Source organism: Prionailurus viverrinus, chromosome A3, assembly GCF_022837055.1.
Source record: "Prionailurus viverrinus isolate Anna chromosome A3, UM_Priviv_1.0, whole genome shotgun sequence".
Lineage (NCBI taxonomy): Eukaryota > Metazoa > Chordata > Mammalia > Carnivora > Felidae > Prionailurus > Prionailurus viverrinus.
In genome coordinates, this window is record NC_062563.1 from 105,039,148 (window position 1) to 105,066,610 (window position 27,463).

A 27,463-nucleotide genomic window follows, 5' to 3' on the forward strand; every position below is an offset into this window, starting at 1 on the left:
AATGGAAAAAGCAGAGATGGAAAAGACTTGCTGTGGTCTCACAACTTTCATCTACAATCACCTGAACTGCATCTCCCAGATTACCATAAAGCTTTCTTTTCATATATACATGAAAGGAAAGGTGAGCTGACATCTAAAGCTGTTAACACACAGCGCATATCAAAGATCCATGGCCTATTATTAACCTGTCTTTTGACCCAGTAGTTAAGGCATATCCTATTTGTCTCAGAGCAAATTCAGCCTTAGCTAACCCAATAGACACATCTCCAGATCTTATACTGGAACTGTAAAATCTGATGGTACCACATGCAGGGCAGTGCTTACTTCTAACTGAGATCATCTATTATTTTTCTGCTATTTAATTAACTAATTATGAAATACCGTTACCTTTTCCTCCTCAAATGCTATTCTTTGTTGTAACACTCTAAAGTAGCAATTTATTATTTTTCCTGGAGGTATAAATAGTATTTTGTAAATAGCCTCCTAGGGATTGTGATCCTGCCTATAAAATTTGGCCAACTTGAGGTGACCATCAACAATTAGAACCTCGCTTTGGCTGACACAATTAATGAGTCCAGCCCTTAGAGCTCAAGTAGTTAGTTATGGATAATAGAATAACCTTGGCGTTCGCACTGTTACTAATACTCCATCTTTACCTAGATTTTGTTCCAGAGGTGGGATGGAACAATCCATCACCTAACTTAAGGAAAAAGGCAACCTGGCTACTCAAGGTAGACTCAGGAAGTTGTTGGATTTGTCTTTAGGCCTGAGAAATACTGGGTCATGGTTTCTATGTGCTTTCCAGTTCCATCTCACAATATTCTTAATTATTCTTGTTTGTCTCATAGTTGTTCAATGTCTGTTGTCCAGAATCGCAAATGCACATCAATCAAAGACAAAACGAGATGAAAACATGTTGATTGATACTCAACTGATCATCAGACTTCTGGAAATGAAACCTCATCTTCAAGAAGAATCAATAACACTGGTAGAACTCTGCCTAATTCCTAGGGTATTTCCTGCAATTCTACTGGATGGAAGATTAAAAAGAGAGACTGAGGGAAAAAAATTTCTATCCTCCTACAAAAAAATTATCTGACCACAACAATGAATAACTACTATAACCGGCTTTAAATTCATCCTGATCAACCCATAACAACTTCATCCCAGCAGTTACACTTCTGAAAAAACAGCCAATTGGCAAGAGCCTCCTTTCAATGGAAAAACATCTGCAAGTTAGCCAGTCATCAATGAATCACTTGCTTTCACAGTTAAACGTTAAAAAAAAATCCTTAAACATTACTGCTTTTGAAAATCCACCAATCCCTGAACTCTGTGTGTCCCAAGAAAAAAAGGAGGCATAAGACTATTTGAAGAAAAAATGGCCAAAAGTTTTCTAAATTTGGTGAAAACTATTAATCCCACAGATTCAAGAGACTCAACACATTCCAAACAGAATAAACTTTTTAAAACTATACAAAATACATCATAACTGAATTGCTAAAACTTCTTGATAGTCTTAAAAGCAGCCAGAGGGGAAAAAGGACTCATTATATACAGATAAAGACTTTGTTTCCAAATTAAGCAAGCCAGAAGGCAATGGAACAGCTTTTTTTCTTCTTTTTCTTTTCTTTTTTTTTTTTGAGTGAGTGCACGCGTGTGCAAGCAGGACCGGGCAAAGGGAGAGGGTGAGAGAGAATTTAAGCAGGCTACACGCTCAGCACAGAGCCCAACGTGAGGCTTGATCTCACGACTGTGAGATCATGACCTGAGCCGAAATCAAGAGTCTGAGGCTCAACCGAGTCACCCACCCAGGTGCCCCATTCATTTTGTTTTTCATTTTTTTTTTTTTAATGAAGTTGACACGCAATGTTACATTAGCTTCAGGTGTACAACATAGTGAGTTGACTAGTGTATTTGTTATGCTGTGCTCCCCACAAGTATGGCTACCAATGGTCCCCATACAATGCTATTACAGTACCGACAATGGAACATCTCTAAAGTACTGCAAGAAAAAAGTGTCAACCTCAAGTATGCCTAACATCCACTCCTATACACTATACTGCCACTGTCTCTTGTCTACACTACTGGAATAGTTTCCTAACCAGTTTCCCTACGTCCATCCATGGCACTTTCCAATCCATTCTCCAACAGAAATCAGATTACTTTTATTAATATGCAAACAGAGCCCTGTAACTCCCCTGCTCACAAAAATGGTGGCCTACTTCCCTCTGAATAAAGTCCAAAGCCCTTGACATGGCCTGCAAGTCCTACCTACTTTTCCTACCTCTCTTCCGCTCCTGCCCCTCCAGTTCCCACTGAGTCAGCTTTTTGCAGCCTCAAACATTCACGAGTGCATCCTCCTGGTCAAGAGAAGAACTCTCCCTCCCATTCCTACTTGTGTGTCTCACGTCAGGTCCTAACTGCAAAGCCCATAGGAAACCTTTCTTGACAACTCCCATCCTCCCAAACCCAGTTAGGCTCTAATGTGTTCCCGCAAGCATGGTGCACAGTACTTTTTCATCTAAGCACTCGTCAGGGTTTGTAAGGCTATATTTATTTGTGTGAAGATTTGATTGTTGTCATTCTTCCTCTTAGACAGTAGGTCCTTGACATTGGCTCAGCATGGAATATGTAGCAATAAATATCTGGCATATGGTATGCACTGAGCAAATACTTAGTGGAATAATGAGTGAATTATAGATGACCATTTTACCTCAGAATTATGAGGAGATAGGCTGGTGTCTTCTTTACAGAAGAAGAATACAGAAGGGCTTTCCTGTTCTTTCTGAAAGGATTGTGGGAGACCATTCTACTGTGCACATCTCCAGAATTAGAAACCACCAAGGGAGACTTGAAGAAGCACATTATAGCTCCTGCCAAAGACAAGGATCAAGGCTCAGCCTTTGCCGTTGTATCGCTTTCATTCTTGTTTATGCACCAGGGAGGAAACGATTCACACTTGACAATCACACAATCAGGTGTATTTACTTTGCATGCCTATCTCCCCTAAGTCCCAGGCTCTTAGAATATATACTGGTGGAAGCAGGAAGAATTTTTCTTCCCACTTCCCAAAACTCAAGGGAAGAGAATGGGACACAAAGGATCCGGCAGTTAAAACTGACACACAGCGGGGCGCCTGGGTGGCACAGTCGGTTAAGCGTCTGACTTCAGCCAGGTCACGATCTCGTGGTCCGTGAGTTCGAGCCCCGCGTCAGGCTCTGGGCTGATGGCTCGGAGCCTGTTTCCGATTCTGTGTCTCCCTCTCTCTCTGCCCCTCCCCCGTTCATGCTCTGTCTCTCTCTGTCCCAAAAATAAATAAACGTTCAAAAAAAAAAGAAAATTAAAAAAAAAAAAAAACTGACACACAGGGTTGGGGCACATAGGTGGCTTAGTGGGTTAAGCATCTGACTTCAGCTCAGGTCATGATCTTGCGGTTTGTGAGTTCAAGCCCCACATCAGGCTCTGTGCTGACATCTCAGAGCCTAGAGCCTGCTTCAGATTCTGTGTCCCCCTTTCTCTCTGCCCCTTCCCCCACTCACCCTCTGTCTCAAAAATAAATAATAAAAAAAATTTTTTTAATTAAAAAAAAAAGTTTAAACTGACACAGAGGGCTGTGTGTTTGTGGCTCAGGGGAACAGGCCCAGCCTGAGTTCTACGGGCCCAGAACTCAAGGACCTACTGATATGAATGCACCATGTTAATCATGGCAAAGTTCCACCCTTTATGGAGGCTTTAGGGTATAAAATGACTGCTTTGTTGCACAGGGTCCTAGAGTTGCAGAGGAAATCAATTCCATTTATATACTTTAAATAAATTTATAAGCAACAAAGGTCTAATACTGTAAATGACAAAATCTTTTCCCTTGCCAAGCACTTCAAACAGCAAACTCAACAATGGCAGTTAATGTATCATTCAAAAGACACTCACACATGGGTACCTGGGTGGTTCAGTCGGTTAAGTGTCTGACTCTTGATTTCAGCTCAGGTCATGATCTCACAGTTGTGAGATCGAACCTTGCATCAGACTCTGTGCTGACAGTGTGGAGCCTGCCTCAGATTCTTCCCCACTCCTCTGCTTGTGTCCGCTCTTAAACAAACAAACAAATAATAAACAAACTTAAAAAAAAAAAAGTCATGTAATCAATTAACTCATTACACTTGACTATTCCACCTGTGAATCCAAATGTAATCATCACCTCAAAGCTGGCTGACCATAATCAAGTCTACAAAAATGCCCCATTGAAATAATGCACCCTGGGGGAAAAATACAGTCTCAAGCCAGGGACACACTGACTCTTTAAGAGGGATTTAAAGCCTTACACCCCTGCCTTCTTCCCAGCAGTTCTATTCTCCCATCTGGCCAGAGTTTCCTCCTGCAAAATTAAGGGCATTTCTATGGTCTCTCCCAGCTCTATCCACCTAAGGTTTTCCCATATTCAAGGCCTGCTGTAGCATACATGTGCACATGATCTGGTTTATTTTTAGCCCACAGGCCACTTAGGGATGAGGTAAGAATTCCAAGCGAGGCTCAAATTTGCAATAATACCAGCGGCCCAAGTACACAACTTCAGGCTGCCAAAACTTGGTTTAAAAATATCTTAGAGCTACTGAATCACACCAAACTATTTTACAACGAGAAAACTGCGATCCAGAGAAATCTCATTTCTCCTGATTTTCCTACTCATCTTTCAAGATTCAGTTCAGCCACACACCCATAAGACTCCCCTGACCACTCCCTGCTGTCATCCACTCCAAATATTTACTGACTATTAGGTGCCAGCCCCTACTGCGGGCACTTGAGATCCACCAGTATACAACTGAGACAAAAATCCTTCCCCTTGAATAGCTTACACTGTAGCTGGAGACAGGCAATAAACAATAAGTATAATAAATACAAATGGATACTATAAATCCTACAGTAGGTGGAAGGCTATAAATACTGTGCAGGTGGAGAATAGAGTGGGGAAAAGGAGATCGGGAGGGCCGGGGCGGTGGGGGGGATTGGGATTGTGATTTTTAAATAGTCACGTAGGCCTTGTTGAGAAGGTGGCAGTTGACAAGAACCTAAAAGGGGTGAGGAAGTTAGTTATGCAGGCATCTGGGAGAAGAGCGTGTCAGGCAGGGGGACTGCCCATGCGAATATTCTTAGGTAGGAGTATGCAGGGGCGAGCACAAGAAACAATGAGCACACGGGTGATGGGGAAGGGATGGGGAGGAACTGATCATGCAGAGAGCTCTGGGGACCACTGCCAGGGCTTTGGCCACTGCACGGTTTGAGCAGAAGAGGGAGATGATCCGACTTCTGATCTCCAAGGTTCGCTCTGGCTGTTTCACTGAGAATAGAATGTGGTGGAAAGCAACAGAAGCACAGAAACCTGATGAGGGCTATTGCAGTAACTTCGGTAGGAGATGACGGCAGCTTGAAACAAATGGTAGCAGTGAAGGGAGACGTGGTGAGAAGTGGTTGAATTCTGCCCATATTTTGAAAATATGACCAACAGAACTGGTTGACAGATTGGATGGACTATAAAGAGAGTCTTTCTGAAGGTTTTCTTTTTTTAAGTCTCAGCTACATACTTACTAAATATTCCAATTCATCATAATGTGTCTTAATTTTTTCCCCATCTTTCACCCTGCACTAAGCTGTCTGAGGGAAGTCGTGCTGTAGCCACTTCCACATTCCCAATGCCTCCTGCGGCATTCCATACATATTTGCCAAATAAATGAACATTAAGCATGGGCAGATGTGAGTTCACGTTGGACCCAATACTGTCTTTAACATCTCTCTGCCAAGATGTGTTCTGCCTCCGGTATGAAAGTCCGCTTGCTGGTTATCAATAGAGACGTGAGGTCAGTCCGGCCCCAATCTAACGAGTTCAGGCTCCACGGGCTGGTCTCCCTTTCCTGACCACATTAGTTTCCTACTGCTACGTAACAAATTGCCACAAACCTAGCGACTTAAAACAACACACATTTATAATATCAACTTTCCATGGGTTAGGAGCCCAGCCACATGGGTCCTCTGTTGGGTTCTCGAAAAGTCTACAATCAAGATGTCAGCCAGGGTGTGTTCTTACTTTGGGGGTGGAACCGGGGAAGATCCTGCTTCCAAGCTTATTCAGGTTGACAGGGTGGTTAATTTCCTTGGGCTGTACAACTGAAGTCTCCATCTTCTTGCCAGCTGTGGGCTGGGGGGGATCCTGATGTTCCTAGAGGCCACCTGCAGTCCTTTGCTATATGAGCTTCTTCAACATGTTCACATTCATCATCAAGCTGGTAAGGAGAGCCATCGGTCTGTTAAAAAGAAGTGTTACACACCATAAAGGAATCCCAGGAGTGACATCCCAGCACCTTTGCTTTATTCTGTTAGGTAGAAGCAAGTCACAGGTCCCACACTTGAGAAGAAATTACACAAAGGCATTGGGGGTCACCTTAGGGTCTGTCCACCAGAATGACTTCTATCGGTAGAATTTTTTCACCATGCCAGCAATTCTGACCCACTATTAGTTCTGGCATAGCAGGGCCCTCTAGAACTCGCTGTCCAATACGCATGTGACTAGTGTGACAGAAGAAGTCAACTTTGAACTTCTTTAAAAATTTAATGAATTTAGGGGCCTCTGGGTGGTTCAGTCAGTTAAGCATCCGACTTCGGCTCAGGTCATGATCTCATAGTTTATGGGTTTGAGCTCCACTATGGGCTCTGTGCTAAAAGCTCAGAGCCTGGAGCCTGCTTCAGATTCTGTGTCTCCCTCTCTCCCTCTATCCTTCCGCAGCTTGTGCTCACTCTCTCTCAAAAATAAATAAACATTTTTTTTAATTTTTAATTAAATTTAAAAACTGATACTCAACTCAGTTTTTGGAGAAATTTTTATGTGTCTTTGGAACAACCTGAGCATATATATCTTTTTCAACTAACTTTTATGAAATCTGGATACTGACCAAGTATTTCCCCTGAAACTTTAGCGTTCAAATTGAGATGCGCTGTTAATTACAACATCTGCATCAAATTTCAAAGACTGAGTACAAAAAATATCTCATTAATAATTTTTATGTTGATTACAGGTTGAAATGATAACATCGTGTATATATTGGGCTAAACAAATCATATTATTAAAATAATTTTCATCTCTTTCTTTTTCTTTTTTTTTTTTTTTTAATGCGTTACCAGTTAATTGAGTGTTACATATGCGGCTCGCATTCCCCCGCCTAGAGAAAATACAAAGAGGTGTTGGGCTTACAATAAGTTTGGAAAGACACACCATCAAAGTTAGCTAATAAGGCAAGACAATATCTGACCTGTTTGACGAACGCCAAACAATAACTACCGTAGAGGGCCCGAGGAGGGAAGAAGGGGACACCCACCGGCCGGCCAAACTAGAGAAGGCGAGCCAGAAGTCGTGAGTTTTGAGCGAAGGCGCCGCAGGGCGCGCTGCGCACGCCCCACCCTGCGCTCCTCCCGTTTGACCCCGCCGCCGCGCCGTAGGTCAGGCTGCACACCGCCGGCTGCCATGGCGAACGTGTCTGAGCGGACGCTGCAGCTGTCTGTGCTGGTGGCCTTCGCGTCTGGAGTGCTCGTGGGCTGGCAGGCGAACCGGCTGCGGAGGCGCTACCTGGACTGGAGGAAGCGGAGGCTGCAGGACAAGCTGGCGGTGACTCAGAAGAAGCTGGACTTGGCCTGAGACCCCGCGCGCGCCCGCGCGCCCACCTCGCCTTGCGCTGGCGGGGCCTCCGGCGGGGCTCCGACACGTGACCTACGGTCTCCGTACACACTCTGCAGCGCCTTGCTCTTGATGGAGTCGGTGAGCGGTACTGACCGTACGGAGACTAAGCGGAGATGTCGGGGACGGGCGGATATCGTGGGGCAGGAGCGCCTGTGGATACCTTATAGGAGGTGACTCTCTCCCACAGATACCAGAGAGAGGAGGTTTTCTTTTCCTCCAAAAAACGTACACTGTGGTGTCGTAGTTCAGTTCACTGCGTGCCTTTAGTGGGCATGCCTTACCACGTGCAGTATCGTTGCACCTTGACATTAAACTTCTGGAAAGTAAGATACGGGAAAGAAGGAAAGGAAAAAAAGAAAACGGATCGTGGGGGTATGCCGGCCACCTCCTTTCCCCCATGTCATTCTTTTCGATAGTATCCTTGGTAGATCTTGGTATATCTTTGCATTCATGTTTTGTAATCTCCAGTCTGAATTCTTTGGTTCTTAGCAGCCTGGTAAAGTAGAAAGAGCACTGGCCTGGAAGTTAGGAGCCTTGCATCTAGCGGTAGCTTTTTCATCAGAGCTATGCAAATTTTCTTACCTGTAACATCAGATCTCATAGTTCATAGTTTAACTCCACAAGACAATAATTTTAAGTTAACGATTCTATATTTCTAATTGTTTTTCTCTTCTGTTTCCAGCAGATTGTCGAAGATGGATACAGAACACTGGACAGATCTAATTTCTCCTTGCACTTTATGAGTCAATTTTATTTTCAAAATAAAAAAAATTTTTAAACCTCTTTGAATCTTTTATCACAAGGAAAAAGAGTATCTTGCCTGGCAAGCAGTTCACTGCATCAAAAGATTGGGATTCTCAAAACTCATCTGTTAGTGTTTTGAGCAGATAATCTTTTTTAAGGAATATATGGCAATTCCTTGGTACAACTGCAAAGGAGAGTTGGCCCAGGGACCATTAGGAGTCCTTTTGCCCAACTTTGTGCAGTAAAGCAAGGGACTGTGTAAACACAACCGAGTTAAGGATGATGTATGTAAGACTTTTGCACTTATGAGAGTGACAACATACTCCAATTTTTATTGGTAAACACTTCATTTATGTGTTACTATGTTATGTACATTAAAGGAAAACCCCTCTTGACTAGAGCTTAGTGATAAATTCCAACTGTTATCTAAAAATCAAGAGTGACTAAGGCCTTGTCTATTTTTAATTTGCAAGAGGTGTTTTCTATAACACTGTCCTTGCTCATTCTTACAAAGATTGATTTTGTGTCTCAGCACATTAACATAAGAAAATTCAAACAAGTTTCCACACAAAGCTTTTATTTTTTATTTTTTTGTTCCATTTTACTGGAGCCATCATGCTTTATTACTTCCAACTCTTATTTTCCTTCTGTGAACACAAAGACTAAAATGTTGGTTCTTAGAGCTTATCCCATCTGGCCTGCAGTTTGCTTCTCAACCACATAGAAGATAGAGGCCGTTAGGCTAGAATTCCCTCATTGTTCTTCCTCTCAATAGCTCTGTTGAAGAGCAGTGGTTTTCAAAAGGGCTGCACAATATAATCATCTAGAGAGCCTTAAAAATATCAGCATGCCACAGATTTCCATTTATGTAGTTTGGGATATGCCTGAACATTAGGATTTTTAAAGCTCGCCAAGTGATTGTGATGCCCAGCAGTGGTTCAAAACCACTGGTTTGGAGGCTTTATCTCATTGGCTTTTCCTTTCTCACAAGAGAAGATGCACACATCCCTTCCAAGGCTGACTCCTCTTTGGCCTCCGTTGAATTCTGCATCTCTCAGCCCCCTTCCTTGTTCTCTAGGACACAGTGTATTTCTAGCATCTGCAGTCTCTCCCTGCTTTCCAAATTCTTTTTACAAACCTGCACAGATCTTGACTTTGGAAAAAAAATCTTTGGTTGGCCCCATCATTTGCTAATTAGAAAAAATGGCCCACTATCACTTCCTAAATGCTTTGCCCATTAAACTCCTGGAGTCTTGGGGCGCCTGGGTGGCTCAGTCCGTTAAGCGTCTGACTTCAACTCAGGTCACGATCTCGCGGTTCATGAGTTTGAGCCCCGCGTCGGGCTCTGGGCTGATGGCTCAGAGCCTGGAGCCTGCTTCCGAGTCTGTCTCCCTCTCTCTCTCTGCCCCTCCCCCGTTCATGCTCTGTCTCTCTCTGTCTCAAAAATACATAAACGTTAAAAAAAACTCCTGAAGTCTGCCCTCTGCATGCTCCAGAGCCATTGTTATTGAATGGCCATTTATGAATTTTTAATTTTCACCTCCAGAGTATTTGATAATGCCAGTTTCTCCCTGGAAATTATTCTTGCCATACTTCCCTAATAACATAAAATTACCCACGTTTCCAAACTTCTACTACTGCTTCCTTTTCCAAGTTCCTGAAACTTCAATCCTTGGGCCTCTGCTCTATCTTTTCCCTTTGATCACCAAGCCAGTCCTCAGGCTTAATGGACACATCCAAGCAGAACCCTCTCTAAGATATTTCTATCCTACCTGATCCTTTTATTTCCAGCTTCACACTTTCCAAGTGTCTAGTGGGTGTTTTCACTGGTGATCTTCCTCGAGAACTCAAATCCCATGTGTACAGTTCACTTGGCAGGGAATTCTGCATGCCAGGTGGCACTTCCATGACAATCTTTGGTAGTTGGTACAGCTTCATGATTCTAGTCCACCACCCTAGCTCATAAGCTCTTTGAGGCCAGTGCCTTAAACATCTTGTACCACAGGTCTAACCAGTGCTTTGCACCAAGGTGCTCATAAATATTTGACACTTTTATTTGAGGTGGATTGTCTTAAGATCCTGAAACAGGCAACTTTCTCTGTCCTCTGGTCTCATTAGCAGGTCCCTAACTACTTAGTTCTGCTAACTGTACATAATGAGCCTCTCAAAAGCCATTGAATACGTTTTCAGTGCCTCCTGTAAGGTAGCAATACAAAGTTAACATTCATTTTAACAGAGTTGGAAGGAAATCATAATGAGTTTTACAAAATAGCTTGTTCTCAGGAGAAATAGTCATCATGCTTTGCTTTGCTTTTGGCAACCTTACTACCAACCTTTCTTGTTTTAGTTTACTTTGATTTTCATAATGGCAAGAGAGAAGCAAAGACTGTTAATGTGACTATGCTGAGCATCACAAATCAAAAGAAATGTAAATTAAGGAAAAAGAAGGCAGCTGAGTACTCTCATCCCTTATAGCACACTAAATAGTATTGAAATAGTATTTCTCAACCTTGAAAGTGCACATGAAACACTGAGGTATTATTAAAACATAGGTTCTGATTCTGTAGGTCTGTGATGGGGCCCGAGAACATGCATTTTTTCTTTTTTGAGAATATGCATTTCTAACAAGCTCCTAGATGATGTGGATGATGCTGATCCAGGACTTAAAGGAATAAATGGTTATAACTCTGAATATAGTACAAAATGGATAAAATCAGTCATCTTTCCACTTGAGATGAACAAGAGTAATCAGCTTTTTTGCATCCTTCCTCATCGCTCATACATATACACACATGTAGGGGGTTTATTTGTTTCTTTTTACCAACATAGAATTATACCATATTCATGACTGTAACTTTTCCATTTAAAATATGGAAATCCTTATAGATCTGATCTACAATATTTTTTTCTAATTTATACATGAATATTTAAATAAGGATTTCATAAATGATGGATTTTGCTTACCTCTTACAATAGCACTCCTTTCTCATTTGTTGTTATAAACCTGTTTTTTTGTTTGTTTGTTTGTTTTCACACAGAACGCTTCAGGGGGCACCTGGGTGGCTCAGTTGGTTAAGCGTCTAACTTTGGCTCAGGTCATGATCTCACAGTTCTCGGGTTTGAGCCCTGCGTCTGGCTCTGTGCTGACAGCTCAGATCCTGGAGCCTGCTTCGAATTCTATGCCTCCCTCTCTCTGCCCCTCCCCTGCTTGTGCTTAGTCTCTCACTCTCTCTCTCAAAAATAAATAAACATTAAAAAAAATGTTTTTAAATATAGAATGCTTCAGGAATTTGCCTGTCATCCTTGCACAGAGGCCATACTAATCTCCTTACGGTTTCAGTTTTAGTATATGAGCTGCCCACGTGAGCACTGTTACAAATCTTTTTTTTTTTTAATTTTTTATTTTTTTTAATTTACATCCAAATTAGTTAGCATATAGTGCAACAATGATTTCAGGAGTAGATTCCTTAGTGCCCCTTCCCCATTTAGCCCATCCCCCCTCCCACACCCCCTCCAGTAACCCTCTGTTTGTTCTCCATATTTATGAGTCTCTTCTGTGTTGTCCCCCTCCCTGTTTTTATATTATTTTTGTTTCCCTTCCCTTATGTTCATCTGTTTTGTCTCTTAAAGTCCTCATAGGAGTGAATCATATGATTTTTTTCTCTGACTGACTCATTTCACTTAGCATGATACCCGCCAGTCCCATCCACGTAGTTGCAAATGGCAAGATTTCATTCTTTTTTTTTTTAATGTTTATTTATTTTTGAGAGAGACAGAGAATGCGAGTGGGTTAGGGGCAAAGAGAGAGGGAGACACAGAATCCGAAGCAGGCTCCAGGATCTGAGCTGTCAGCACAGAGCCCGACGTGGGGCTCGAACTCACGAGCCGTGAGATCATGACCTGAGCCGAAGTCGGATGCTCAACCGACTGAGCCACCCAGGCGCCCTGAGATGTCATTCTTTTTGATTGCTGAGTAATACTCCATTGTGTGTGTGTGTGTGTGTGTGTGTGTGTGTGTGTGTGTGTATCACATTTTCTTTATCCATTCATCCATCGATGGACATTTGGGCTCTTTCCATACTTTGGCTATTGTCGATAGTGCTGCTATAAACACAGGGGTGCATGTGTCCCTGCGAAACAGCACACCTGTATCCCGTGGATAAATGCCTAGAGGTGCAATTGCTGGGTCGTAGGGTAGTTCCATTTTTAGTTTTTTGAGGAACCTCCATACTGTTTTCCAGAGTGGCTGCACCAGCTTGCATTCCCAACTGTTACAAATCTTTTTAATGAAGATACTACGTTGGGCTATTTATGTGAATTTTTAAGTATCATGAGCCATAATGCAGAAGTTAACTCAAATTAAAGACATGAGCTACAAAAAAGCAGATCATACCAAATTATTGTCAAGATATGAAGAACAACAACTCATATAGGTACGGAGTAAATTAGTACAACTTTGGGAAAATAGGCAGTATCTACTAAAGCTGAACATAAAACATGCCCTGTGGCCCCGCACTGTATACTTGTTTGTACTATGTATATATGTATGTAATAGCATTGTTTATAATAGCCCTAAACTGGAAACTACCCACATGTCCAGCCACAGTGGAATGAATGAGTATATTAAGAGTATCACACAATAAAATACCAGAGAGCAAAAGAACTGAACAAATTACAACTACACATGATGATACAGATGCATCTCACAAATAACGTGTTGAGTGAAAAAAGCCCACCCGGATGCCAGTACACAATGCATGATTACACTGGACAGTTCAAAAGAGGCAAAACAAGTTTTTGTTACAAGTCAGTATAGTGTTTACTTTGGACATAGGCAGTGGAGGTGGGTAGGGATTAGGAAGGGAGAACTACCTAGGGTTCTGGTAATGTTCTGCATCCTTATATGGGTGATGTTACATGAAGGTGGGGTCAATGTGAAAATTCAGTGAGGTGGGCACTTGTCACTTCTCTCTAGGTATATTTGAAGAAAAAAGCACACAAATAAGTAGCATAGTAGCCGGACCTGTGGAATCAACTTGTTCGTCGTACAGAAGAGCATTCATTTATATTAGTGAAGTTCATCCTTTGCAAAGTGAGCTCGTATCATCATTTGTACTCGGTGTAGTTAGTGCAAAGTTTGGGAACTGGACTTAAAGGATTCAGAACCATCTGGGGAAATGTTATTACAATCTCTCTGAGAGGAGGAGTAAAATGGAGATCATAATATTCGCTCGCGTACCTGCTGTAGGACAGACAAAATCACCATCCTCACAGAACTCAGGATGGACAACGTGATAACGTGCAACACTAAAGTGAAATGAAACTAGCAACGCCCCAAACGGCGAAGAATGTAAAACCTGTCCTTTGATGTGACAGTGTAGGCCACATAGGAAAGCTACCCTTGCTGTTAATTTAAGAGTTTATGACGCTTAAATTATACCTTAAGATAAGTTCAGCAAAACTGGTTATGAGAGAACAAATCCCGTTACACCGACACCCCCAACAGCATTGGCGTGGTAACACTGAGGTATTGTGGGACATGTAGTTTCCGACGCCGTGGCGCATTCTCCCCCACCTCCACCCACGTCCTGTGGAACTGGCCGGCAAAAGAGAACTACTGGGCACTGGGCCTGACCTGAGAGCCCAGGACCTGCGGCGCGGAGGGGTGGCTACTGCGACAGGGCACGACCTCCACCTCCCTCCTCCACTCGCCTGCGGGTTCCAGGGCTGAGAGGCGGGCGCGCCGTGATTGCGTCACCGGCCCACCCGCCGCCGTGGTTTCCCTGGCGACCGGGAGGGCGCCCGGAGCAGAGGCTAGGGAGATGCTGGCTAGGCGGCCGCGTAATCCTCTGCAGGCCCTGCAGCGCCGCACTCAGGAACTGAAGCTACAGGTAGCGTCTGGCTGTCCAGCCGGGGGCCTGGGCACCACGAGGCAGCCTGGGTTCTAGTGGCGGGCGAGATCTGGGGTGTACCTTAATCCTGGCAGCCTACCCCAACCCTCTTACTTTCCCGAGTTGTAGCGCTCCCTCCTCCACCCCAGCATCCTGAAGCGAAACCCCGATTCTAACCCCTCTTGCTCCTAGTCCAACCCCCGGAAGCTGAACCTCCCGAAAATCTTGACCATCGACTAAGCGCCTTACCCCTGCCCCTCACATCTCAGTCTCCAGCCTAATAACTCCCTTAACCACTCTCCAACATAGTAACTCCCTTAACCAACCTCGCTTCCAAAGTTAAACTTAACAATAACCATTTCCAACTATCTCTGCGCCCATCGCTTTCCTCCACTCTCCATGCCTCCTTACCTTTGAGCCTTTTTCCAGTGGAAGCCGTTTTTGCGTCACATGAACTCAAAACGAAATAGATGTTAAAGAATAGACCTAATATGTAAGGAAAATACTAGGTTCCGACAAATGAGTGAAGGACATGAACTGAAGAAGAAATACAGGGAAGCCATAAACATGAGAAAAGTTAACTTAAAAAATAACGTAACTGTAAATAAAATATCACAAACATTTTTTAAAAATCACAATAGTCAGTACTGGGGAGGGTGTGATGAAATAGGCACTTATATACACTGCTCTAGAGTATAAAGTACAACATTTCTGGAAAGCAATTTGACAAGATGTGGCAAATATTCATGCTCCTAGGCTGGGAAATTACATTTCCAGGGATTTGCCATACATAATAATAAAAAGATTGGGACAGAAATTGATGTATAAAAGTATCCATCACGGTGTTCCTTAGACTGGATATCACTTAAATGATCAGTAATAGGGGAATGGGTAAATAACTTATGATGGGATAAAATAGCATGATTAAAATTTTGTTAAAAGATTTTAGTGTGTTAGAATATTTGTGATAAAATGTCAAGTTAGAAAAAATATCAAATATAAAATTGAATATACAGTATTTCAGTAAAATTATTTTAAGTATAATACATATAGAAAAAAGATTGAAGAAGGGCCATCTGGGTGGCTCAGTCAGTTAAGCGTCCTACTCTTGATTTCCGCTCAGGTCATGATCTCATGGTTTGTGAGTTCAAGCCTCACATAGGGCTCTGAGCTGACAGTGCAGAGCCTGCTTGGGATTCTCTCTCTCTTTCTGCCCCTCCCCTGTCTTTGTTTCTCTTCATACTTTTTGATATTTTCATAATTTTTACACCAAATGTGCATAACTTTAAAAAATAAGAAAAAAAGTAAGTAGTAATTAATGGTTTGTTAATTTATTTTCTAAAATTCTTATTTTGCTTTGATAATTTTACTTTTTTTTCATTTGATCTGTTACTGAATATAATTATTTTCTAATCTTTGACAGATAAGAGATTTACTGAGTGCTCATATTTGGTCCAGTTGTGGACTCCCATTTAAAAAGTACAAAAGAGGGGTGCCTGGGTGGCTCAGTTGGTTAACCATCTGACTCTTGGTTTGGGGCTCAGGTCATGATCTCACACTTCGTGAGATCAAGCCCCACATGGGGCTCTGCGCTGACAGTGCGAAGCCTGCTTGGGATTCTCTCTCCTTCTGTCTCTGCCCCACCCCTGCTCTCGCTCTCTCGAAATAAATAAATGAGCTTTAAAAAATACAAATTTAAAAAAGGACAAAAGATTTGATGGATATAAGTGACTTTTGGACTTACAGTCGTACAATAAAAGCAACATGCTCTTCTGGTGGAAATAAAACTTGATGAGGCTTTGACTAAACTGAGCCTTGGCTAGATGCTTACTATGTTTCTGTATCTGATTTTAAATTTAGTGAGGTCTTGGGAGAACCAGGAAAGTTTCAGAAGTAGATTACAAAAAATTATTACTAAAACAAAGACCAAACAAAACAATTACAAAGATTAGTGACCCTAGAGAAGACTTAGCTCAGGAGTCTTCTGATAGCCTGAGTGTCTGGGAAGGACTCTTTGATAGGGAAGATCTGTCTCCACAGAGGACACCTGAAGCAAAACATGAACAGATTTCCAACTTGATGTCCATGGACAAGTAATCAAGAGCCCATCTGGGTCATGCCTGTTAGCACTGACTCTGTCACCAGCTATGCGTTTCGTAACTAACACTCAGATGCAAAATAGGAGGAGGAGAGAAGAAGCTAGTGAATTTCTCTTCCTGCATCCACGTTGCCTTCCCCGCGTCATCTTTAGAAAAGAACCCGAAAGAAATCTGTGCCTCTTTTGTGGGTACATTGGCAAAGGTACACAAGGTGTTGAGAAAATACTAAGTCAAGGTGTAAAGTTGAAGAATGAGGATAAGCAAACTTGTGGCATATTCATACAATACTATTGAGCAACAAAGGAATAAACTAATGATACAATATGGCAGTATCTCAAAAACACGCCGTGTGAAAGGGTGACACAAGAGAATACATCCTTTCTGAGAACTTTCTGGGGTAATGGTAATTTTCTGTGTATTGATAGGGGTTAGAGTTACCTGAGTGTATGCATTTGCCAAAACTCAGCAAATGTATATGTAAGATTTTATATGTAAGTTTTATACCAAACCTTGAACTCTAGTTAGCGATACCTGTGGTACATCATTTATGAGGCAGTGTATTCATGACTGCAATTTGCTTGCAAATACATTAAAAAATCAGATGGACTGATCAAAAGGTATAGTAAAATATTAATTGTAGAACCTAGGTAGGGGTATATGGGGAGTCACTGTGAAATTTTTTCAACTTCATTATATGTTCAAAAGTGTTCATTGTGAAATCTTGGGAACAAAGAATTAAAATTTTATTTCCTGAGGTCATACAGTATTTAGCAATATAATCTAACAGTCTCTGTTTATTGTAGGTTGATGGCTTGCTTTCTGAAAGTCAATTGAAAGAAGCTCTAGAAGCCAGTAAAAGACGAGATATTTACCAAAGGTAAAACCCACTAAATTATATAAGCTTTCCAGAAACCACACTTACATTTCACTGGGCGGGATTTATAGCATAGAAATTGTTTGACGTGTTCTTTCACTCCTTTATTGTACAATTTCTCAAAAGTCAAAATAATAATGGGAAATATTACTGGGGTCATAACTAATGAAATTTTCCAAAACGTATTTAAAAATATTTCTTGCAAGTATCTGTATCTCCCAGGTGTAGATATTGGAATGGTAAGATTAAATAGAGAATTACACTTGTTAAAAAGCAGCAACTTACATTTATTCTGTACTCTGTACGGACCAAGCAGTGTGGTCCACCCTCTAAAACCTTTTTCTTGATTAATTTTCACAATCATACCATGAGATACTTATTAATATAGGTGACGGTTCACAGGGTTTTGTTCACAGGGTTTTGTTCACAGGGTTTTGTTCACAGGGTTCACAGGGTTTTAATACGTCTGACATTACTTTGCTGTAAGACATTAAAGTGGGCAGGCCGTAAAAATGTTTGAAGACCACTGAGAAATGCAGAATTCACTCAAGTCAGAGAGAAATTCCCTGCAGTCTCAGTGGAGATGCAGGCAATCAAATGAAGAATTAGATCATGGTATAACTTGGATCTAGAAAAACTAACCTAAATCTGAGTAATGGATTAAGGTTGTGACAGCAGCTATAAAAACTGCTCAGATTCAAGATAGTGACTGAGGCAGAGTTACGGTAGATCCTTGGCCTCCTGTAGCCTCCTGGGACCTGGTCAGAAAATTCTATTAAGGAATCCCACCTTGCTTAGGATAGTGACCTTAACTCCCTTGACATGGGAAAACTGTTCTCTTGGATGTTTTTTGTTTTATTCTGACTTTTTCTTTTAACCCTGGAGGAATTGAAAATTAAATCAAGTTTAACATTACATAGACATGATGAACTAGATCAAATTAGACTATTAATACTTTTGTATTCAATTTTAGGATGTCATTAAGATAATGTGTATATTTGGGGTATTTAGAAGTGTGTATAACATTCAAAAGAACATGAAATTCATTTTATTAGTTTAAAGGATTCATTGAATCATTTGAAAAAGTTTTACTTAATTCAGGCATTCAAAGTTCTTAAAAGCAAAATAAAATGAATTTTAAAATGTTGAAGGGAATTTAATTAACTATATTAAGATTGTTTAGTTCAAATTGAATTAATCAAATAATAAAGAAAAAGTGAAGCTGATAATACTTGCTTTACTAGATTTTATTTTATTTTTTTAAACTTATATAGTATCTACTTTTTTTTAATGTTTTTTTAAATTTGTATTTATTTATTTATTCTTAAGAGAGAGAGAAAGACAGAACACGACCAGGGGAGGGGCAGAGCAAGAAAGGGACACAGAATCTGAAGCAGGCTCCAGGCTCTGAGCTCTCAGCACACAGCCTGATGCAGGGCTCAAACCCACAAGCCATGGGTTTGTGACCTGAGATCATGACCTGAGCTGAAGTCGAACGCTTTACCAACTGAGCCACCTGGGCACCCCTACTAGATTTTAAAATAGAATAAGATTTATAGGCTGAATTTGAAGTCCCAGGGAAGACTGGGTTTTTTAATTTTATTTTAATAAACTAATAATAATAAATTTTTTTAATGTTTATTTTTGAGAGAGAGACACAGCATGAGTTGGGGAGGGGCAGAGAAAGAAGGAGACATAGAATGTGAAGCAGGCTCCAGGCTGTGAACTGTCAGCACAGAGCCCAAGGTGGGACTGGAACTCATGAACCACTAGATCATGACCTGAGCTGAAGTCGGAGGCTTAACTGACTGAGCCACCCACGTGCCCCAACTGATAATTATTTTTAAACCCAAGTAACTATAGTCTTCTTTGTGTATAAAGAGATCCCTGTCACAATCATTTAAAAATTCACATTGAGAAATATGGCCCTTTGTAGCAACGTGGATGGAACTGGAGAGTGTGATGCTAAGTGAAATAAGCCATACAGAGAAAGACAGATACCATATGTTTTCACTCTTAATGTGGATCCTGAGAAACTTAACAGAAACCCATGGGGGAGGGGAAGGGGAAAAAAAAAAAAAAGAGGTTAGAGTGCGAGAGAGCCAAAGCATAAGAGACTCTTAAAAACTGAGAACAAACTGAGGGTTGATGGGGGGTGGGAGGGAGGGGAGGGTGGATGATGGCTATTGAGGAGGGTACCTTTTGGGATGAGCACTGGGTATTGTATGGAAACCAATTTGACAATAAATTTCATATATTTAAAACAAAAAAAAATTCACATTGACATTTGTATGTCTGAGAACGTCAGTTAGCCCTTATGTTTGATTAATTGTCTGGTTATAAAATAAAAATCATTTCTTCTTAAACCTTTGAGGACATTGTTGGTTTTCTTTGCATTCAGCGATGTGAATAAGTTTGATGATAGTTCCTTTATTTTTTTTAATGTTAATTTATTTATTTTGACAGAGAGAGCATGCACGCTAGCATGGGTGCAGGGGAAGGGCAGAGAGAGGGAGAGAGAGGGAATCTCAAGCAGGCTCTGTGCTATCAGACATGGGGCTTGATCTCACAAACCATGAAATCATGACCTGAGCCGAAGTCAAGAGTTAGACGCTTAACTGACTGAGCCACCCAGGGGCCCCATGATGATATTCCTTTATGATTGACCTGTGTGGGGCTTTTCTCTTCCACCTTGGTGCTTTGGAAATTCATCACAACCTATTTAAGTGTTGTTTTTTATCCTGCTAAACACTTAGTGGGTCTTTTCAACTTGAAACGTCTTGTCTCTCATAAGCTCTGAGAGATTTTCTTTTACTAAAAGATTTTTTTTTTTCTACTTCCGTTTGTTGCTTCCTGAAAAACCTTTGAGTGAGGTATTAAACCTCCTGGACTATTCCTCTTGGTCTCTTATCTCCCCATTAATAGTTTTCATTTCTTTGTCTTTTTGTTTATACCCGGGGATTTCTCTTGTCTTTGGTTCTTCTGGACTCCCAACTACTTATTTATTTATTTAATTTCAGTTAGTCTTAAATTTGACCGTCCATGTTGCTGGTTTTGTTTAATGTATCTGGTGGTCCTTGGGTTATTCATTTTTATTTAAGAAATGAGGGACTAGTGTGATTATTCTAGATGGCAGTCCAGGATTCTTCTACTATTGTATGTATAGGGTCTCTTCCCTGCAGTATTATCCCCTGAATGAGAGTGAAATTCTTTGTACGTGGGCAGAGAATTTCAGGGGGCTGGGAACTAACTGTTAAGCTGAGACGTGTCCGTGCCAGAATAGAGTGGGCTTTAACCCTGGCGTACAGGAAACTTCTTTGGCAGCTGTAGTTCTCCCCAGGCCATTCATTCTTTTTGTTTTTTAGAGATGAATCCTCTGGTAAGGAGGGACAGCAGAGGGGGGTGAGATAAGAGAGAGGGGGAAGCTAGCTGGCTCAGATTTTCTGTGAACAGACTTTTTACAAAATCAGACTTCTTATAAAAGGCCTTAACTAAATCTAAACTTAATCAGTATCTTTACTCTCTCCCTAAATAATACAAAGCCCTTAGATTGTCTTAAGACTGATTGCCTTCAGGGGCACCTGGGTGGCTCAGTGGGTTACGTGTCTGACTTCAGCTCCGGTTATGATCTCACCGTCTCATGGTTCATGAGTTTGAGCCCCACATCAGACTCTGCTGTCAGCGCAAAACACGCTTCGGATCCTCTGCCTCTCTCTCTGCCCCTCCCCTTCTCACTGCCTTCCCCCCACCCCCCAATAAGCATTAAAAAATGATTGGTTGCCTTTATAGCTTACATGCTATGGATATCATTTGATTAATATAACATAACATAATATAAAATGACATAACATAATTAATATATAAAGCAAATCCCAGCCATTGTGGATGTCTTCATCTGTAGAACTTCATAATACATTCCCTTAGACGCACTTTAATTACCCCTCTCTCCCCGATCCTTCCTACCTGCTGACCCAAATCGTGGCATCCTCTCCCTGGCAGATCTTTTTCCTCTTAGGGGCCTCTTCCGAGAACGTGCTTCCATCTCTTTTCCGTGCGGCAGAAATTTGTTGAAATGTCTTGTTGACAGGTGGTCTCTCTCTCATTCTCCTACATTCAGGGTTTATTACCTTTTTTTTTTTTTTAATTTTTTTTTTTAACGTTTATTTATTTTTGAGACAGAGAGAGGCAGAGCATGAACGGGGGGAGGGTCAGAGAGAGAGAGACACAGAATCTGAAACAGGCTCCAGGCTCTGAGCCGTCAGCACAGAGCCCGACGCGGGGCTTGAACTCACGGACCGCGAGATCATGACCTGAACCGAAGTCGGCCGCTTAACCGACTGAGCCACCCAGGCGCCCTGGGTTTATTACCTTTTAAAATGTTTCATCAGTTTTGGTGGGGCTTCAGGAGGTGGTGAAGAGAATTTTTTGAATTTAGGTCTCAGGATCCTTTTAGTCTGAGTAACAGGGTGCCTGTTAAAACTAGGGGCTCTACTGTCAATCTCATTCCACAAAAAGTCTGGAAGTAGGTTCCCCCACGGTGGATGAGTGGCTCGTGAGGTCCTCAAGGCCCAGCTTTTGCTCTCATTGTGCTCTGTCATCCTCATCTAGTCGGCGATGGCTCCCTTCGCCTTTACAGAGTCCCTAAGCATCAGCATCTAAAAACAGAAAAGGTGAAGGATTCTTTACGTGCTGCACCAGGGAGGATAAAATGGGAGACAGCGCCCAACATACTTCTTTCTTGTGTTGTCGGCCAGCGCTGGGCCACACAGCCACCCCACCCATGATGGGTCCTGAGCACTTAGGTGTCGGTGTGGGACCGACCCCGCCAGCGTAGACCCTGATGGGGTAATTGGGTCTAAGACTTAAGCCAGATTACACGAGCCATCTGTGGAATAATCAAAACAGCGTACCCGTCTGCATAGGCGACGCTCAAAAGGGGAATGTGCCGTGGTGGGACGAGGCCAGCTCTAGAATCCTAAGCTCTGCCCCGATGTGTTACTCTACCACTGACTAGCTGTGGCCGCCCCTTAGAACCTCACTTCCTTCTGCCAGAGTGAGAGCTGGTACGAGCCTCAAAGGAGGCGGTGCTCTTGTAAAGTGCCTGGCACCGTGCACGGTGTGCAGTAAAACTTGGATATTATTGCCATTACTTATGTCTTCGCGGCTAGGCCCTCAGTTCATGGGACTTCAGAGCTGAAGAAGCAGTTTGAAGTCCAGTGCTTTCCTCATTTTAGAGATAGGAAACCGAAGCTCAGAGTCACATAAGCTTTCTGAGCCTTGGCTGTCATACCCGTGTACCTTAGAGCACGTGAGTATCACCCAAGCCAGTGGGTAGGAAGGCAGTTACAGGTGAATTTTTTAACATCATTCATATAATAGCTAATCGCCTTGCCCGCTTAAAGACTTATGCATGATTCCATGAAATAACTTTCTAGTCTGACAATAGAAAAATTCATACTTCTTTCCTTTCTTTTTGAAAATTTAGGTGTATCCAATTAAAACAGGCGATAGATGAAAATAAAGATGCTCTTCAAAAATTGAACAAAGTAAGTGTTACGGTTTATAATATTACCAAAAAAAAAAAAACCCAACCCTGTTTTTGTCCCGATGTTTTCGTGAAGTGGGAATTCATTAGAGTGGTTAAGTTCCTGGGTTTGCTTTAGCGGTGGCGAAGTCTACCTGCGGCCGGTGCTGACTCGCCCTGCCGGCATGCTGAGGGTGTGCTTTGGAGCAGAAAAGCCAGGGCTCCAAATGCTGAGGAGAGTTCAGCTTTGGTGAACTCACCCAGCACTGAGGACTCAGAAGATCGAGGAAGAAGTTATCTTTATTTTTGCATTGTGTAAGTTTTACGTTTTACAGGCTAGAGTTGTTTTTTGGTTTTTGTTTATTTTATTTTACTTCATTTCGTTTCGTTTTATTTTATTTTATTATTATTTTTTTAAATTTACATCCAAGTTAGTTAGCATATCGTGCGACAATGATTTCAGGAGTAGATTCCTTAACGCCCCTTCCCCATTTAGCCCATCCCCCCTCCCGCCACCCCTCCAGCAACCCTCTGTCCGTTCTCCGTATTTAAGAGTCTCTTATGTTTTATCCCCCTCCCTGTTTCTATATTCTTTTTGCTTCCCTTCCCTTGTAGAGTTGTTTTAATTTTAATTACACTGTGGGGAGAGTACATAATCTGGCCCGGAGCGTAAGTGCTAAAGAAGCTTCTTGCGTCGCACGGCAGCTCTAATGTCGGTGACTCTGCAGAAATAGGAGGAACTAGAATTTACTCTTGGAAGTCCCTTCAGGGTTTTCTCTTTCAGTATGAGCCTGAGCTTCATTCAGCTTAGTGTCCAGGGCCAGAGTCTCACAGAGCATGTAAAGTGGAGGGCATCTAAAAGTCATCTCCCTGCTTGTGTGTGAATCTCCTTTACTGCATCTGAACATTTCTTCTGAAATTCTCCAGTGACGTAACACTCTTGAATTTAGGAGTCAGGCTGACCCTAAATGTAAAAATCTAAGTATCCTGTTTCACAGGTGAGGAAACTGAGGCTCCCAAAAGTGAAGCAGCTTTCTCAGTGTCTCACTGCCAGTCAGTTTCCGAACTTGGGATTGGCATATGTCTTTTTGACTCCAAAGCCTATCTTCTGTCTGGAACCTAGCTCTTACTGACCATAGAGGGTAGCAAGCAAGAAAACAACAAAGACAAACTTTCTAGCTAGCAAGAAAACAACAAAAAACCAAGGAGTATCATTTTGTTTTTTCATTTGGGTTACATTTCAACGTAATAATCTACATTTCTTTTAATATTATTCTAAGGTAGGCCTAGTCTCGTGTTAACATTTACTTTGTCTTCTAGAACTTACTAGAGTGTTTTTTTTTCCTTCTAAAATAAACAGAATAGGAAATTGAAAGAAATTTTTCAGTGAAATAAACTTATATTCTCTCATAGGCTGATGAACCTGCACCTATTGGGAACTACAATCAGAAAAAAGAGGATGAACACAGTCTTTTGGATAAGCTTACCCACCAACTGCAGGAGCTTGCTGTGTCCATAAGTAGAGAAAATATAACTGAGTATGCCTCTTTCCTTACTTTCTTTCTCTCAGGCATTATATCACCAACAGTTTTAATGTCTGACTCAGAATAAAGACCTATTAGGAGTATACATGTAAATGAGTGGTGATAACAAGTATAATCAGTTGACATGTATTTCTTGTGTATAGTAGGAAGTCTTAGATCCCATAAAAGATGTAAAGAAGTAGAAGGCAGTCAATTTAGTTAGGGAGACAAAAGAGAGATCCGAACAGCTAAGTAAACAAAGGTTAGAAAATAAGGATGATGCTTTAATGTCAGTGTTGATATGTAAAAAGAAATTATTTGGATTATTTGCATATCTCCTTCTTTCATAAACTTAAAATATTAGAGGTAGAAACATACATTGCTTTTCTGCCTTAGTGGATGTTAATAACAGCTTTTACAAAGCAGAAAGAAAATTGATGGTATAAACAAACCAACCCAGTTTGTGGAAAGGAAGAAGGAAAACAATTAACTATTTAGACTCTTCATGTGCCGCTCCCATACTTTTACACTATATCCTGGGAAAAATGCTGAAGGATGTAGATACAAGGATTCTAGAATTTTCACTGATTTCTAGTACTGAGAATGACAAAGTAGCTGGTTTTGGACTTAACCTTCCTACCGTAAACAACTATAAAATCTGGACAAAATCTACAAAAACAGCTGATGTCCTTAATACAGGGAAGCACAAGAAGTGAGCCCTACATTTACCCAGACCCTCTCCCTGAGAAAACTTATGGGCTGTGGTGCAGGAAGGTAGAGCCTACACAGAAAACACCAGTGTCACTGAGCTCAGGAGGCAGAGATCAAATTTTGGAGTCGCCAAGGCCAGTGGGACTTGTAGGAAGAGAGGAGGGTGTTGCAAGAGACAGCTATAGAAATCTGAATGGAATCCTGGCCTACACAGAGCATGATTCCAGAAGCATTGGCAGAAAACACCTGCTAGGAGACTGAGAGCTTAAAAGATTCTGGAAGTCAAACGGTCTTGGAAAAATGTTGGAGTTTGTACCTAGCTAGAGTAAAGAGATCCTGGTGAATGCTTCAGGCATTTAGTAGAGATCACAGAAGGCCCATGCTCTAGGAGTAAGGAAAACGCCCTAATACTAAGAACTGTGATTTGAAATAAAGACAAAACTGAAGTAGATCTCGAGGCCGAAAGCCAGACCTTAACAGGAACATGATAATTTAAGTGTGTAACAGCACAAAATTCAACACTCTGTAAAGGAAGATGACATAATCCGAAGTCTCAAACTGTCTCATCCGCAATGTCCACTAATAAGAAACAAAACAAAACTAAAAGCAGACCTAGATCTGACTAGATAATATAGTGAGCTGATAAGCACTTCTAAATAATGATTAATATGTTAAAAATAGAAGAAAATAAGGATGAAATAGAAAAAGGCAGAGTATTTTAAGAAAATTCAAATGTAGGAAATAAATGAACAGTATACAACTGTAAAATGTCTAGTGAAATAGTGGCTGAGAAATTTCTCAGTCTGATTAAATACAGATTCAAAAACGTGGAAAATGTCTTATAATAAAGAGACAAAATAATCAGTAGAAGCTCAGATGACCCAAATGCAAAAATTAACAAATAAGAACTCTAAAACAACTATTTTCAATTAATTAAAGAATTTGCTAGAAAAGATGGATAGCTTGGATGGATAGGGAGGAATCAAGCAGAGAAATGGCAACTAACAGAGACGAAATGGAAATTCTGAAACTAAAATTTATAAAATATGAAATGAAAAAAAATTACTGAATGGTTTAACAGAAAATTGGATACAACAGAGGAAAAGATCAATGAACCCAAAGAGAAAAAAAAACTTTCAAATATGCACAAAAAGAAAAAAGAATGCAAAGAACAGAATAGAACGTATAAGGGATATGGGACATGCACTTATTTCCAAATATGGGCAAGATCTTCTATATGTAGAAGTTATGTTGATCCGTTCTTATACATTACTTCAAGTAATCCCTATCTCTGAATTATTTTTCACAGAATTGGGGCACTTCCTGAAAGAGAGGAAGGTGACAATTCTGCTGAAGAAGCTGAAGAAGAGGATGACGATGAAGAAGAAGAAAGTGAAGACACTGGGGACGAAGAAGAAACAGAAGAGGAAGAGAAACAGGAACATGAATCCCAGCAACAGGCCACAGGCAAAGAATACATTGCTATTGGAGATTTTACTGCTCAGCAAGCTGGGGACCTTACATTTAAGGTAGAAACAAGAGTAGAACCTAACCTAAGGATAGTTATGCATACCTAACAGAATAAGAAAACTTTATATATCTATATTACATATTCCTGGTATCGTTTTTAAAGACTCAATCTATTTTAATAAAATAAGTATAACTTACGATTTACAGGCAGTAGTCATGTGAGATTATGTTGTCAATGTTACCTGGTAGCAAAATAATAAAATTAAATGCTATTCTATTTTTGAAAGTAGTTTCAATGTGGATAATTTCTGAGTTAGGGGTAAATTTTAATTTAGCATTTTTTACTTGTTTTGATTTAAGAAGGGAGAAATTCTCCTTGTAATTGAAAAAAACCCTGATGGTTGGTGGATAGCTAAGAATACCAAAGGAAACAAAGGTCTCATTCCCAGAACCTACTTGGAGGTTAGTCTTTTTTGTTTATTCTTCCTTTTTTCAAAACTTTTCTTGCATTTTTAATAAAATGTTAAGCTCTATTCTTTGATCAGTTGACCAGTGAATGAGTTGATACGGAATTTACTTTAATTTTAGAGGGACAGGGACTGGGAAAATCTTGTTTTAACAGTCATGGGGACCTGTGAAGTGCCGTTGTGCAGGTAAGGCCTATGTTATGACACAGTGAAAGTGCTTTGTGGATTAATGCTGATCATAAAAATTAATAGGAGCTTATTGTTTGTTGTCAAACGAAACCACAGTTAACTTTGGGTTAACTTCTGCTAATATATGATCCCTTACTAGGAGGTAAACATACTATACATGCATGCTTGCAACCTATTTCTTTTTAATATTTCACTATATAGCATGGTCATTTTCTTTGCCAATATATATAGATATGTGTTTGGGTCAG

General features: G+C 41.1%; 3 protein-coding genes and 1 non-coding gene across 14 annotated transcripts in view; 2 read left to right on the forward strand and 2 right to left on the reverse strand.

Moving 5' to 3' along the window:
• LOC125162401 (two pore calcium channel protein 1-like) overlaps positions 1 to 7,514 on the reverse strand; it is a 62,953-nt gene extending 55,439 nt beyond the window's left edge. Inside the window, exons 1-4 of one of the 5 annotated variants that reach the window (XM_047853362.1) lie at positions 7,299 to 7,514; positions 6,080 to 6,296; positions 3,941 to 4,089; positions 2,717 to 2,876 (exon numbers count right to left, since the gene is read on the reverse strand). Coding sequence is in view for 2 of the 5 variants with exons in the window: in XM_047853359.1 (XP_047709315.1) it covers positions 6,080 to 6,172 (93 nt within the window). In the remaining 3 variants the exon portion in view is untranslated. Of the gene's footprint in view, positions 1 to 2,716; positions 2,877 to 3,930; positions 4,090 to 6,079; positions 6,297 to 7,298 lie in introns of those variants that run through there. The other 4 variants (XM_047853359.1, XM_047853358.1, XM_047853363.1 and 1 more) reach the window with 4 other exon arrangements.
• On the forward strand, positions 7,482 to 8,506 carry MTLN (mitoregulin). Of its 5 annotated transcripts, none has more exons than XM_047853384.1 (2): positions 7,482 to 7,893; positions 8,406 to 8,506. In XM_047853384.1, the coding sequence occupies exon 1, from the start codon at positions 7,511 to 7,513 to the stop codon at positions 7,679 to 7,681; it is 171 nt and encodes a 56-aa protein (XP_047709340.1). In that variant the 5' UTR covers positions 7,482 to 7,510; the 3' UTR covers positions 7,682 to 7,893; positions 8,406 to 8,506. The 5 variants fall into 5 exon arrangements, with proteins under 5 accessions (XP_047709340.1, XP_047709341.1, XP_047709342.1 ...); XM_047853385.1 differs by having other exon boundaries at positions 8,409 to 8,506; XM_047853386.1 differs by having other exon boundaries at positions 7,482 to 7,817.
• A 3,227-nt stretch (positions 8,507 to 11,733) lies between these two features.
• LOC125163129 (U6 spliceosomal RNA) lies at positions 11,734 to 11,837 on the reverse strand. The gene has a single exon (XR_007151297.1). It is a non-coding gene; the product is annotated as a U6 spliceosomal RNA (small nuclear RNA).
• A 2,418-nt stretch (positions 11,838 to 14,255) lies between these two features.
• The window catches only part of NPHP1 (nephrocystin 1), a 60,089-nt gene continuing 46,881 nt past the window's right edge, over positions 14,256 to 27,463 (forward strand). For 2 of the 3 annotated variants that reach the window (XM_047854642.1, XM_047854643.1), the window contains exons 1-6: positions 14,256 to 14,358; positions 17,261 to 17,334; positions 22,817 to 22,877; positions 24,269 to 24,393; positions 26,399 to 26,618; positions 26,920 to 27,021. In XM_047854642.1, coding sequence (XP_047710598.1) covers positions 14,290 to 14,358; positions 17,261 to 17,334; positions 22,817 to 22,877; positions 24,269 to 24,393; positions 26,399 to 26,618; positions 26,920 to 27,021 — 651 coding nt within the window. In that variant the 5' untranslated portion in view covers positions 14,256 to 14,289. The remainder of the gene's footprint in view (positions 14,359 to 17,260; positions 17,335 to 22,816; positions 22,878 to 24,268; positions 24,394 to 26,398; positions 26,619 to 26,919; positions 27,022 to 27,463) is intronic. The other variant, XM_047854645.1, reaches the window with a different exon arrangement.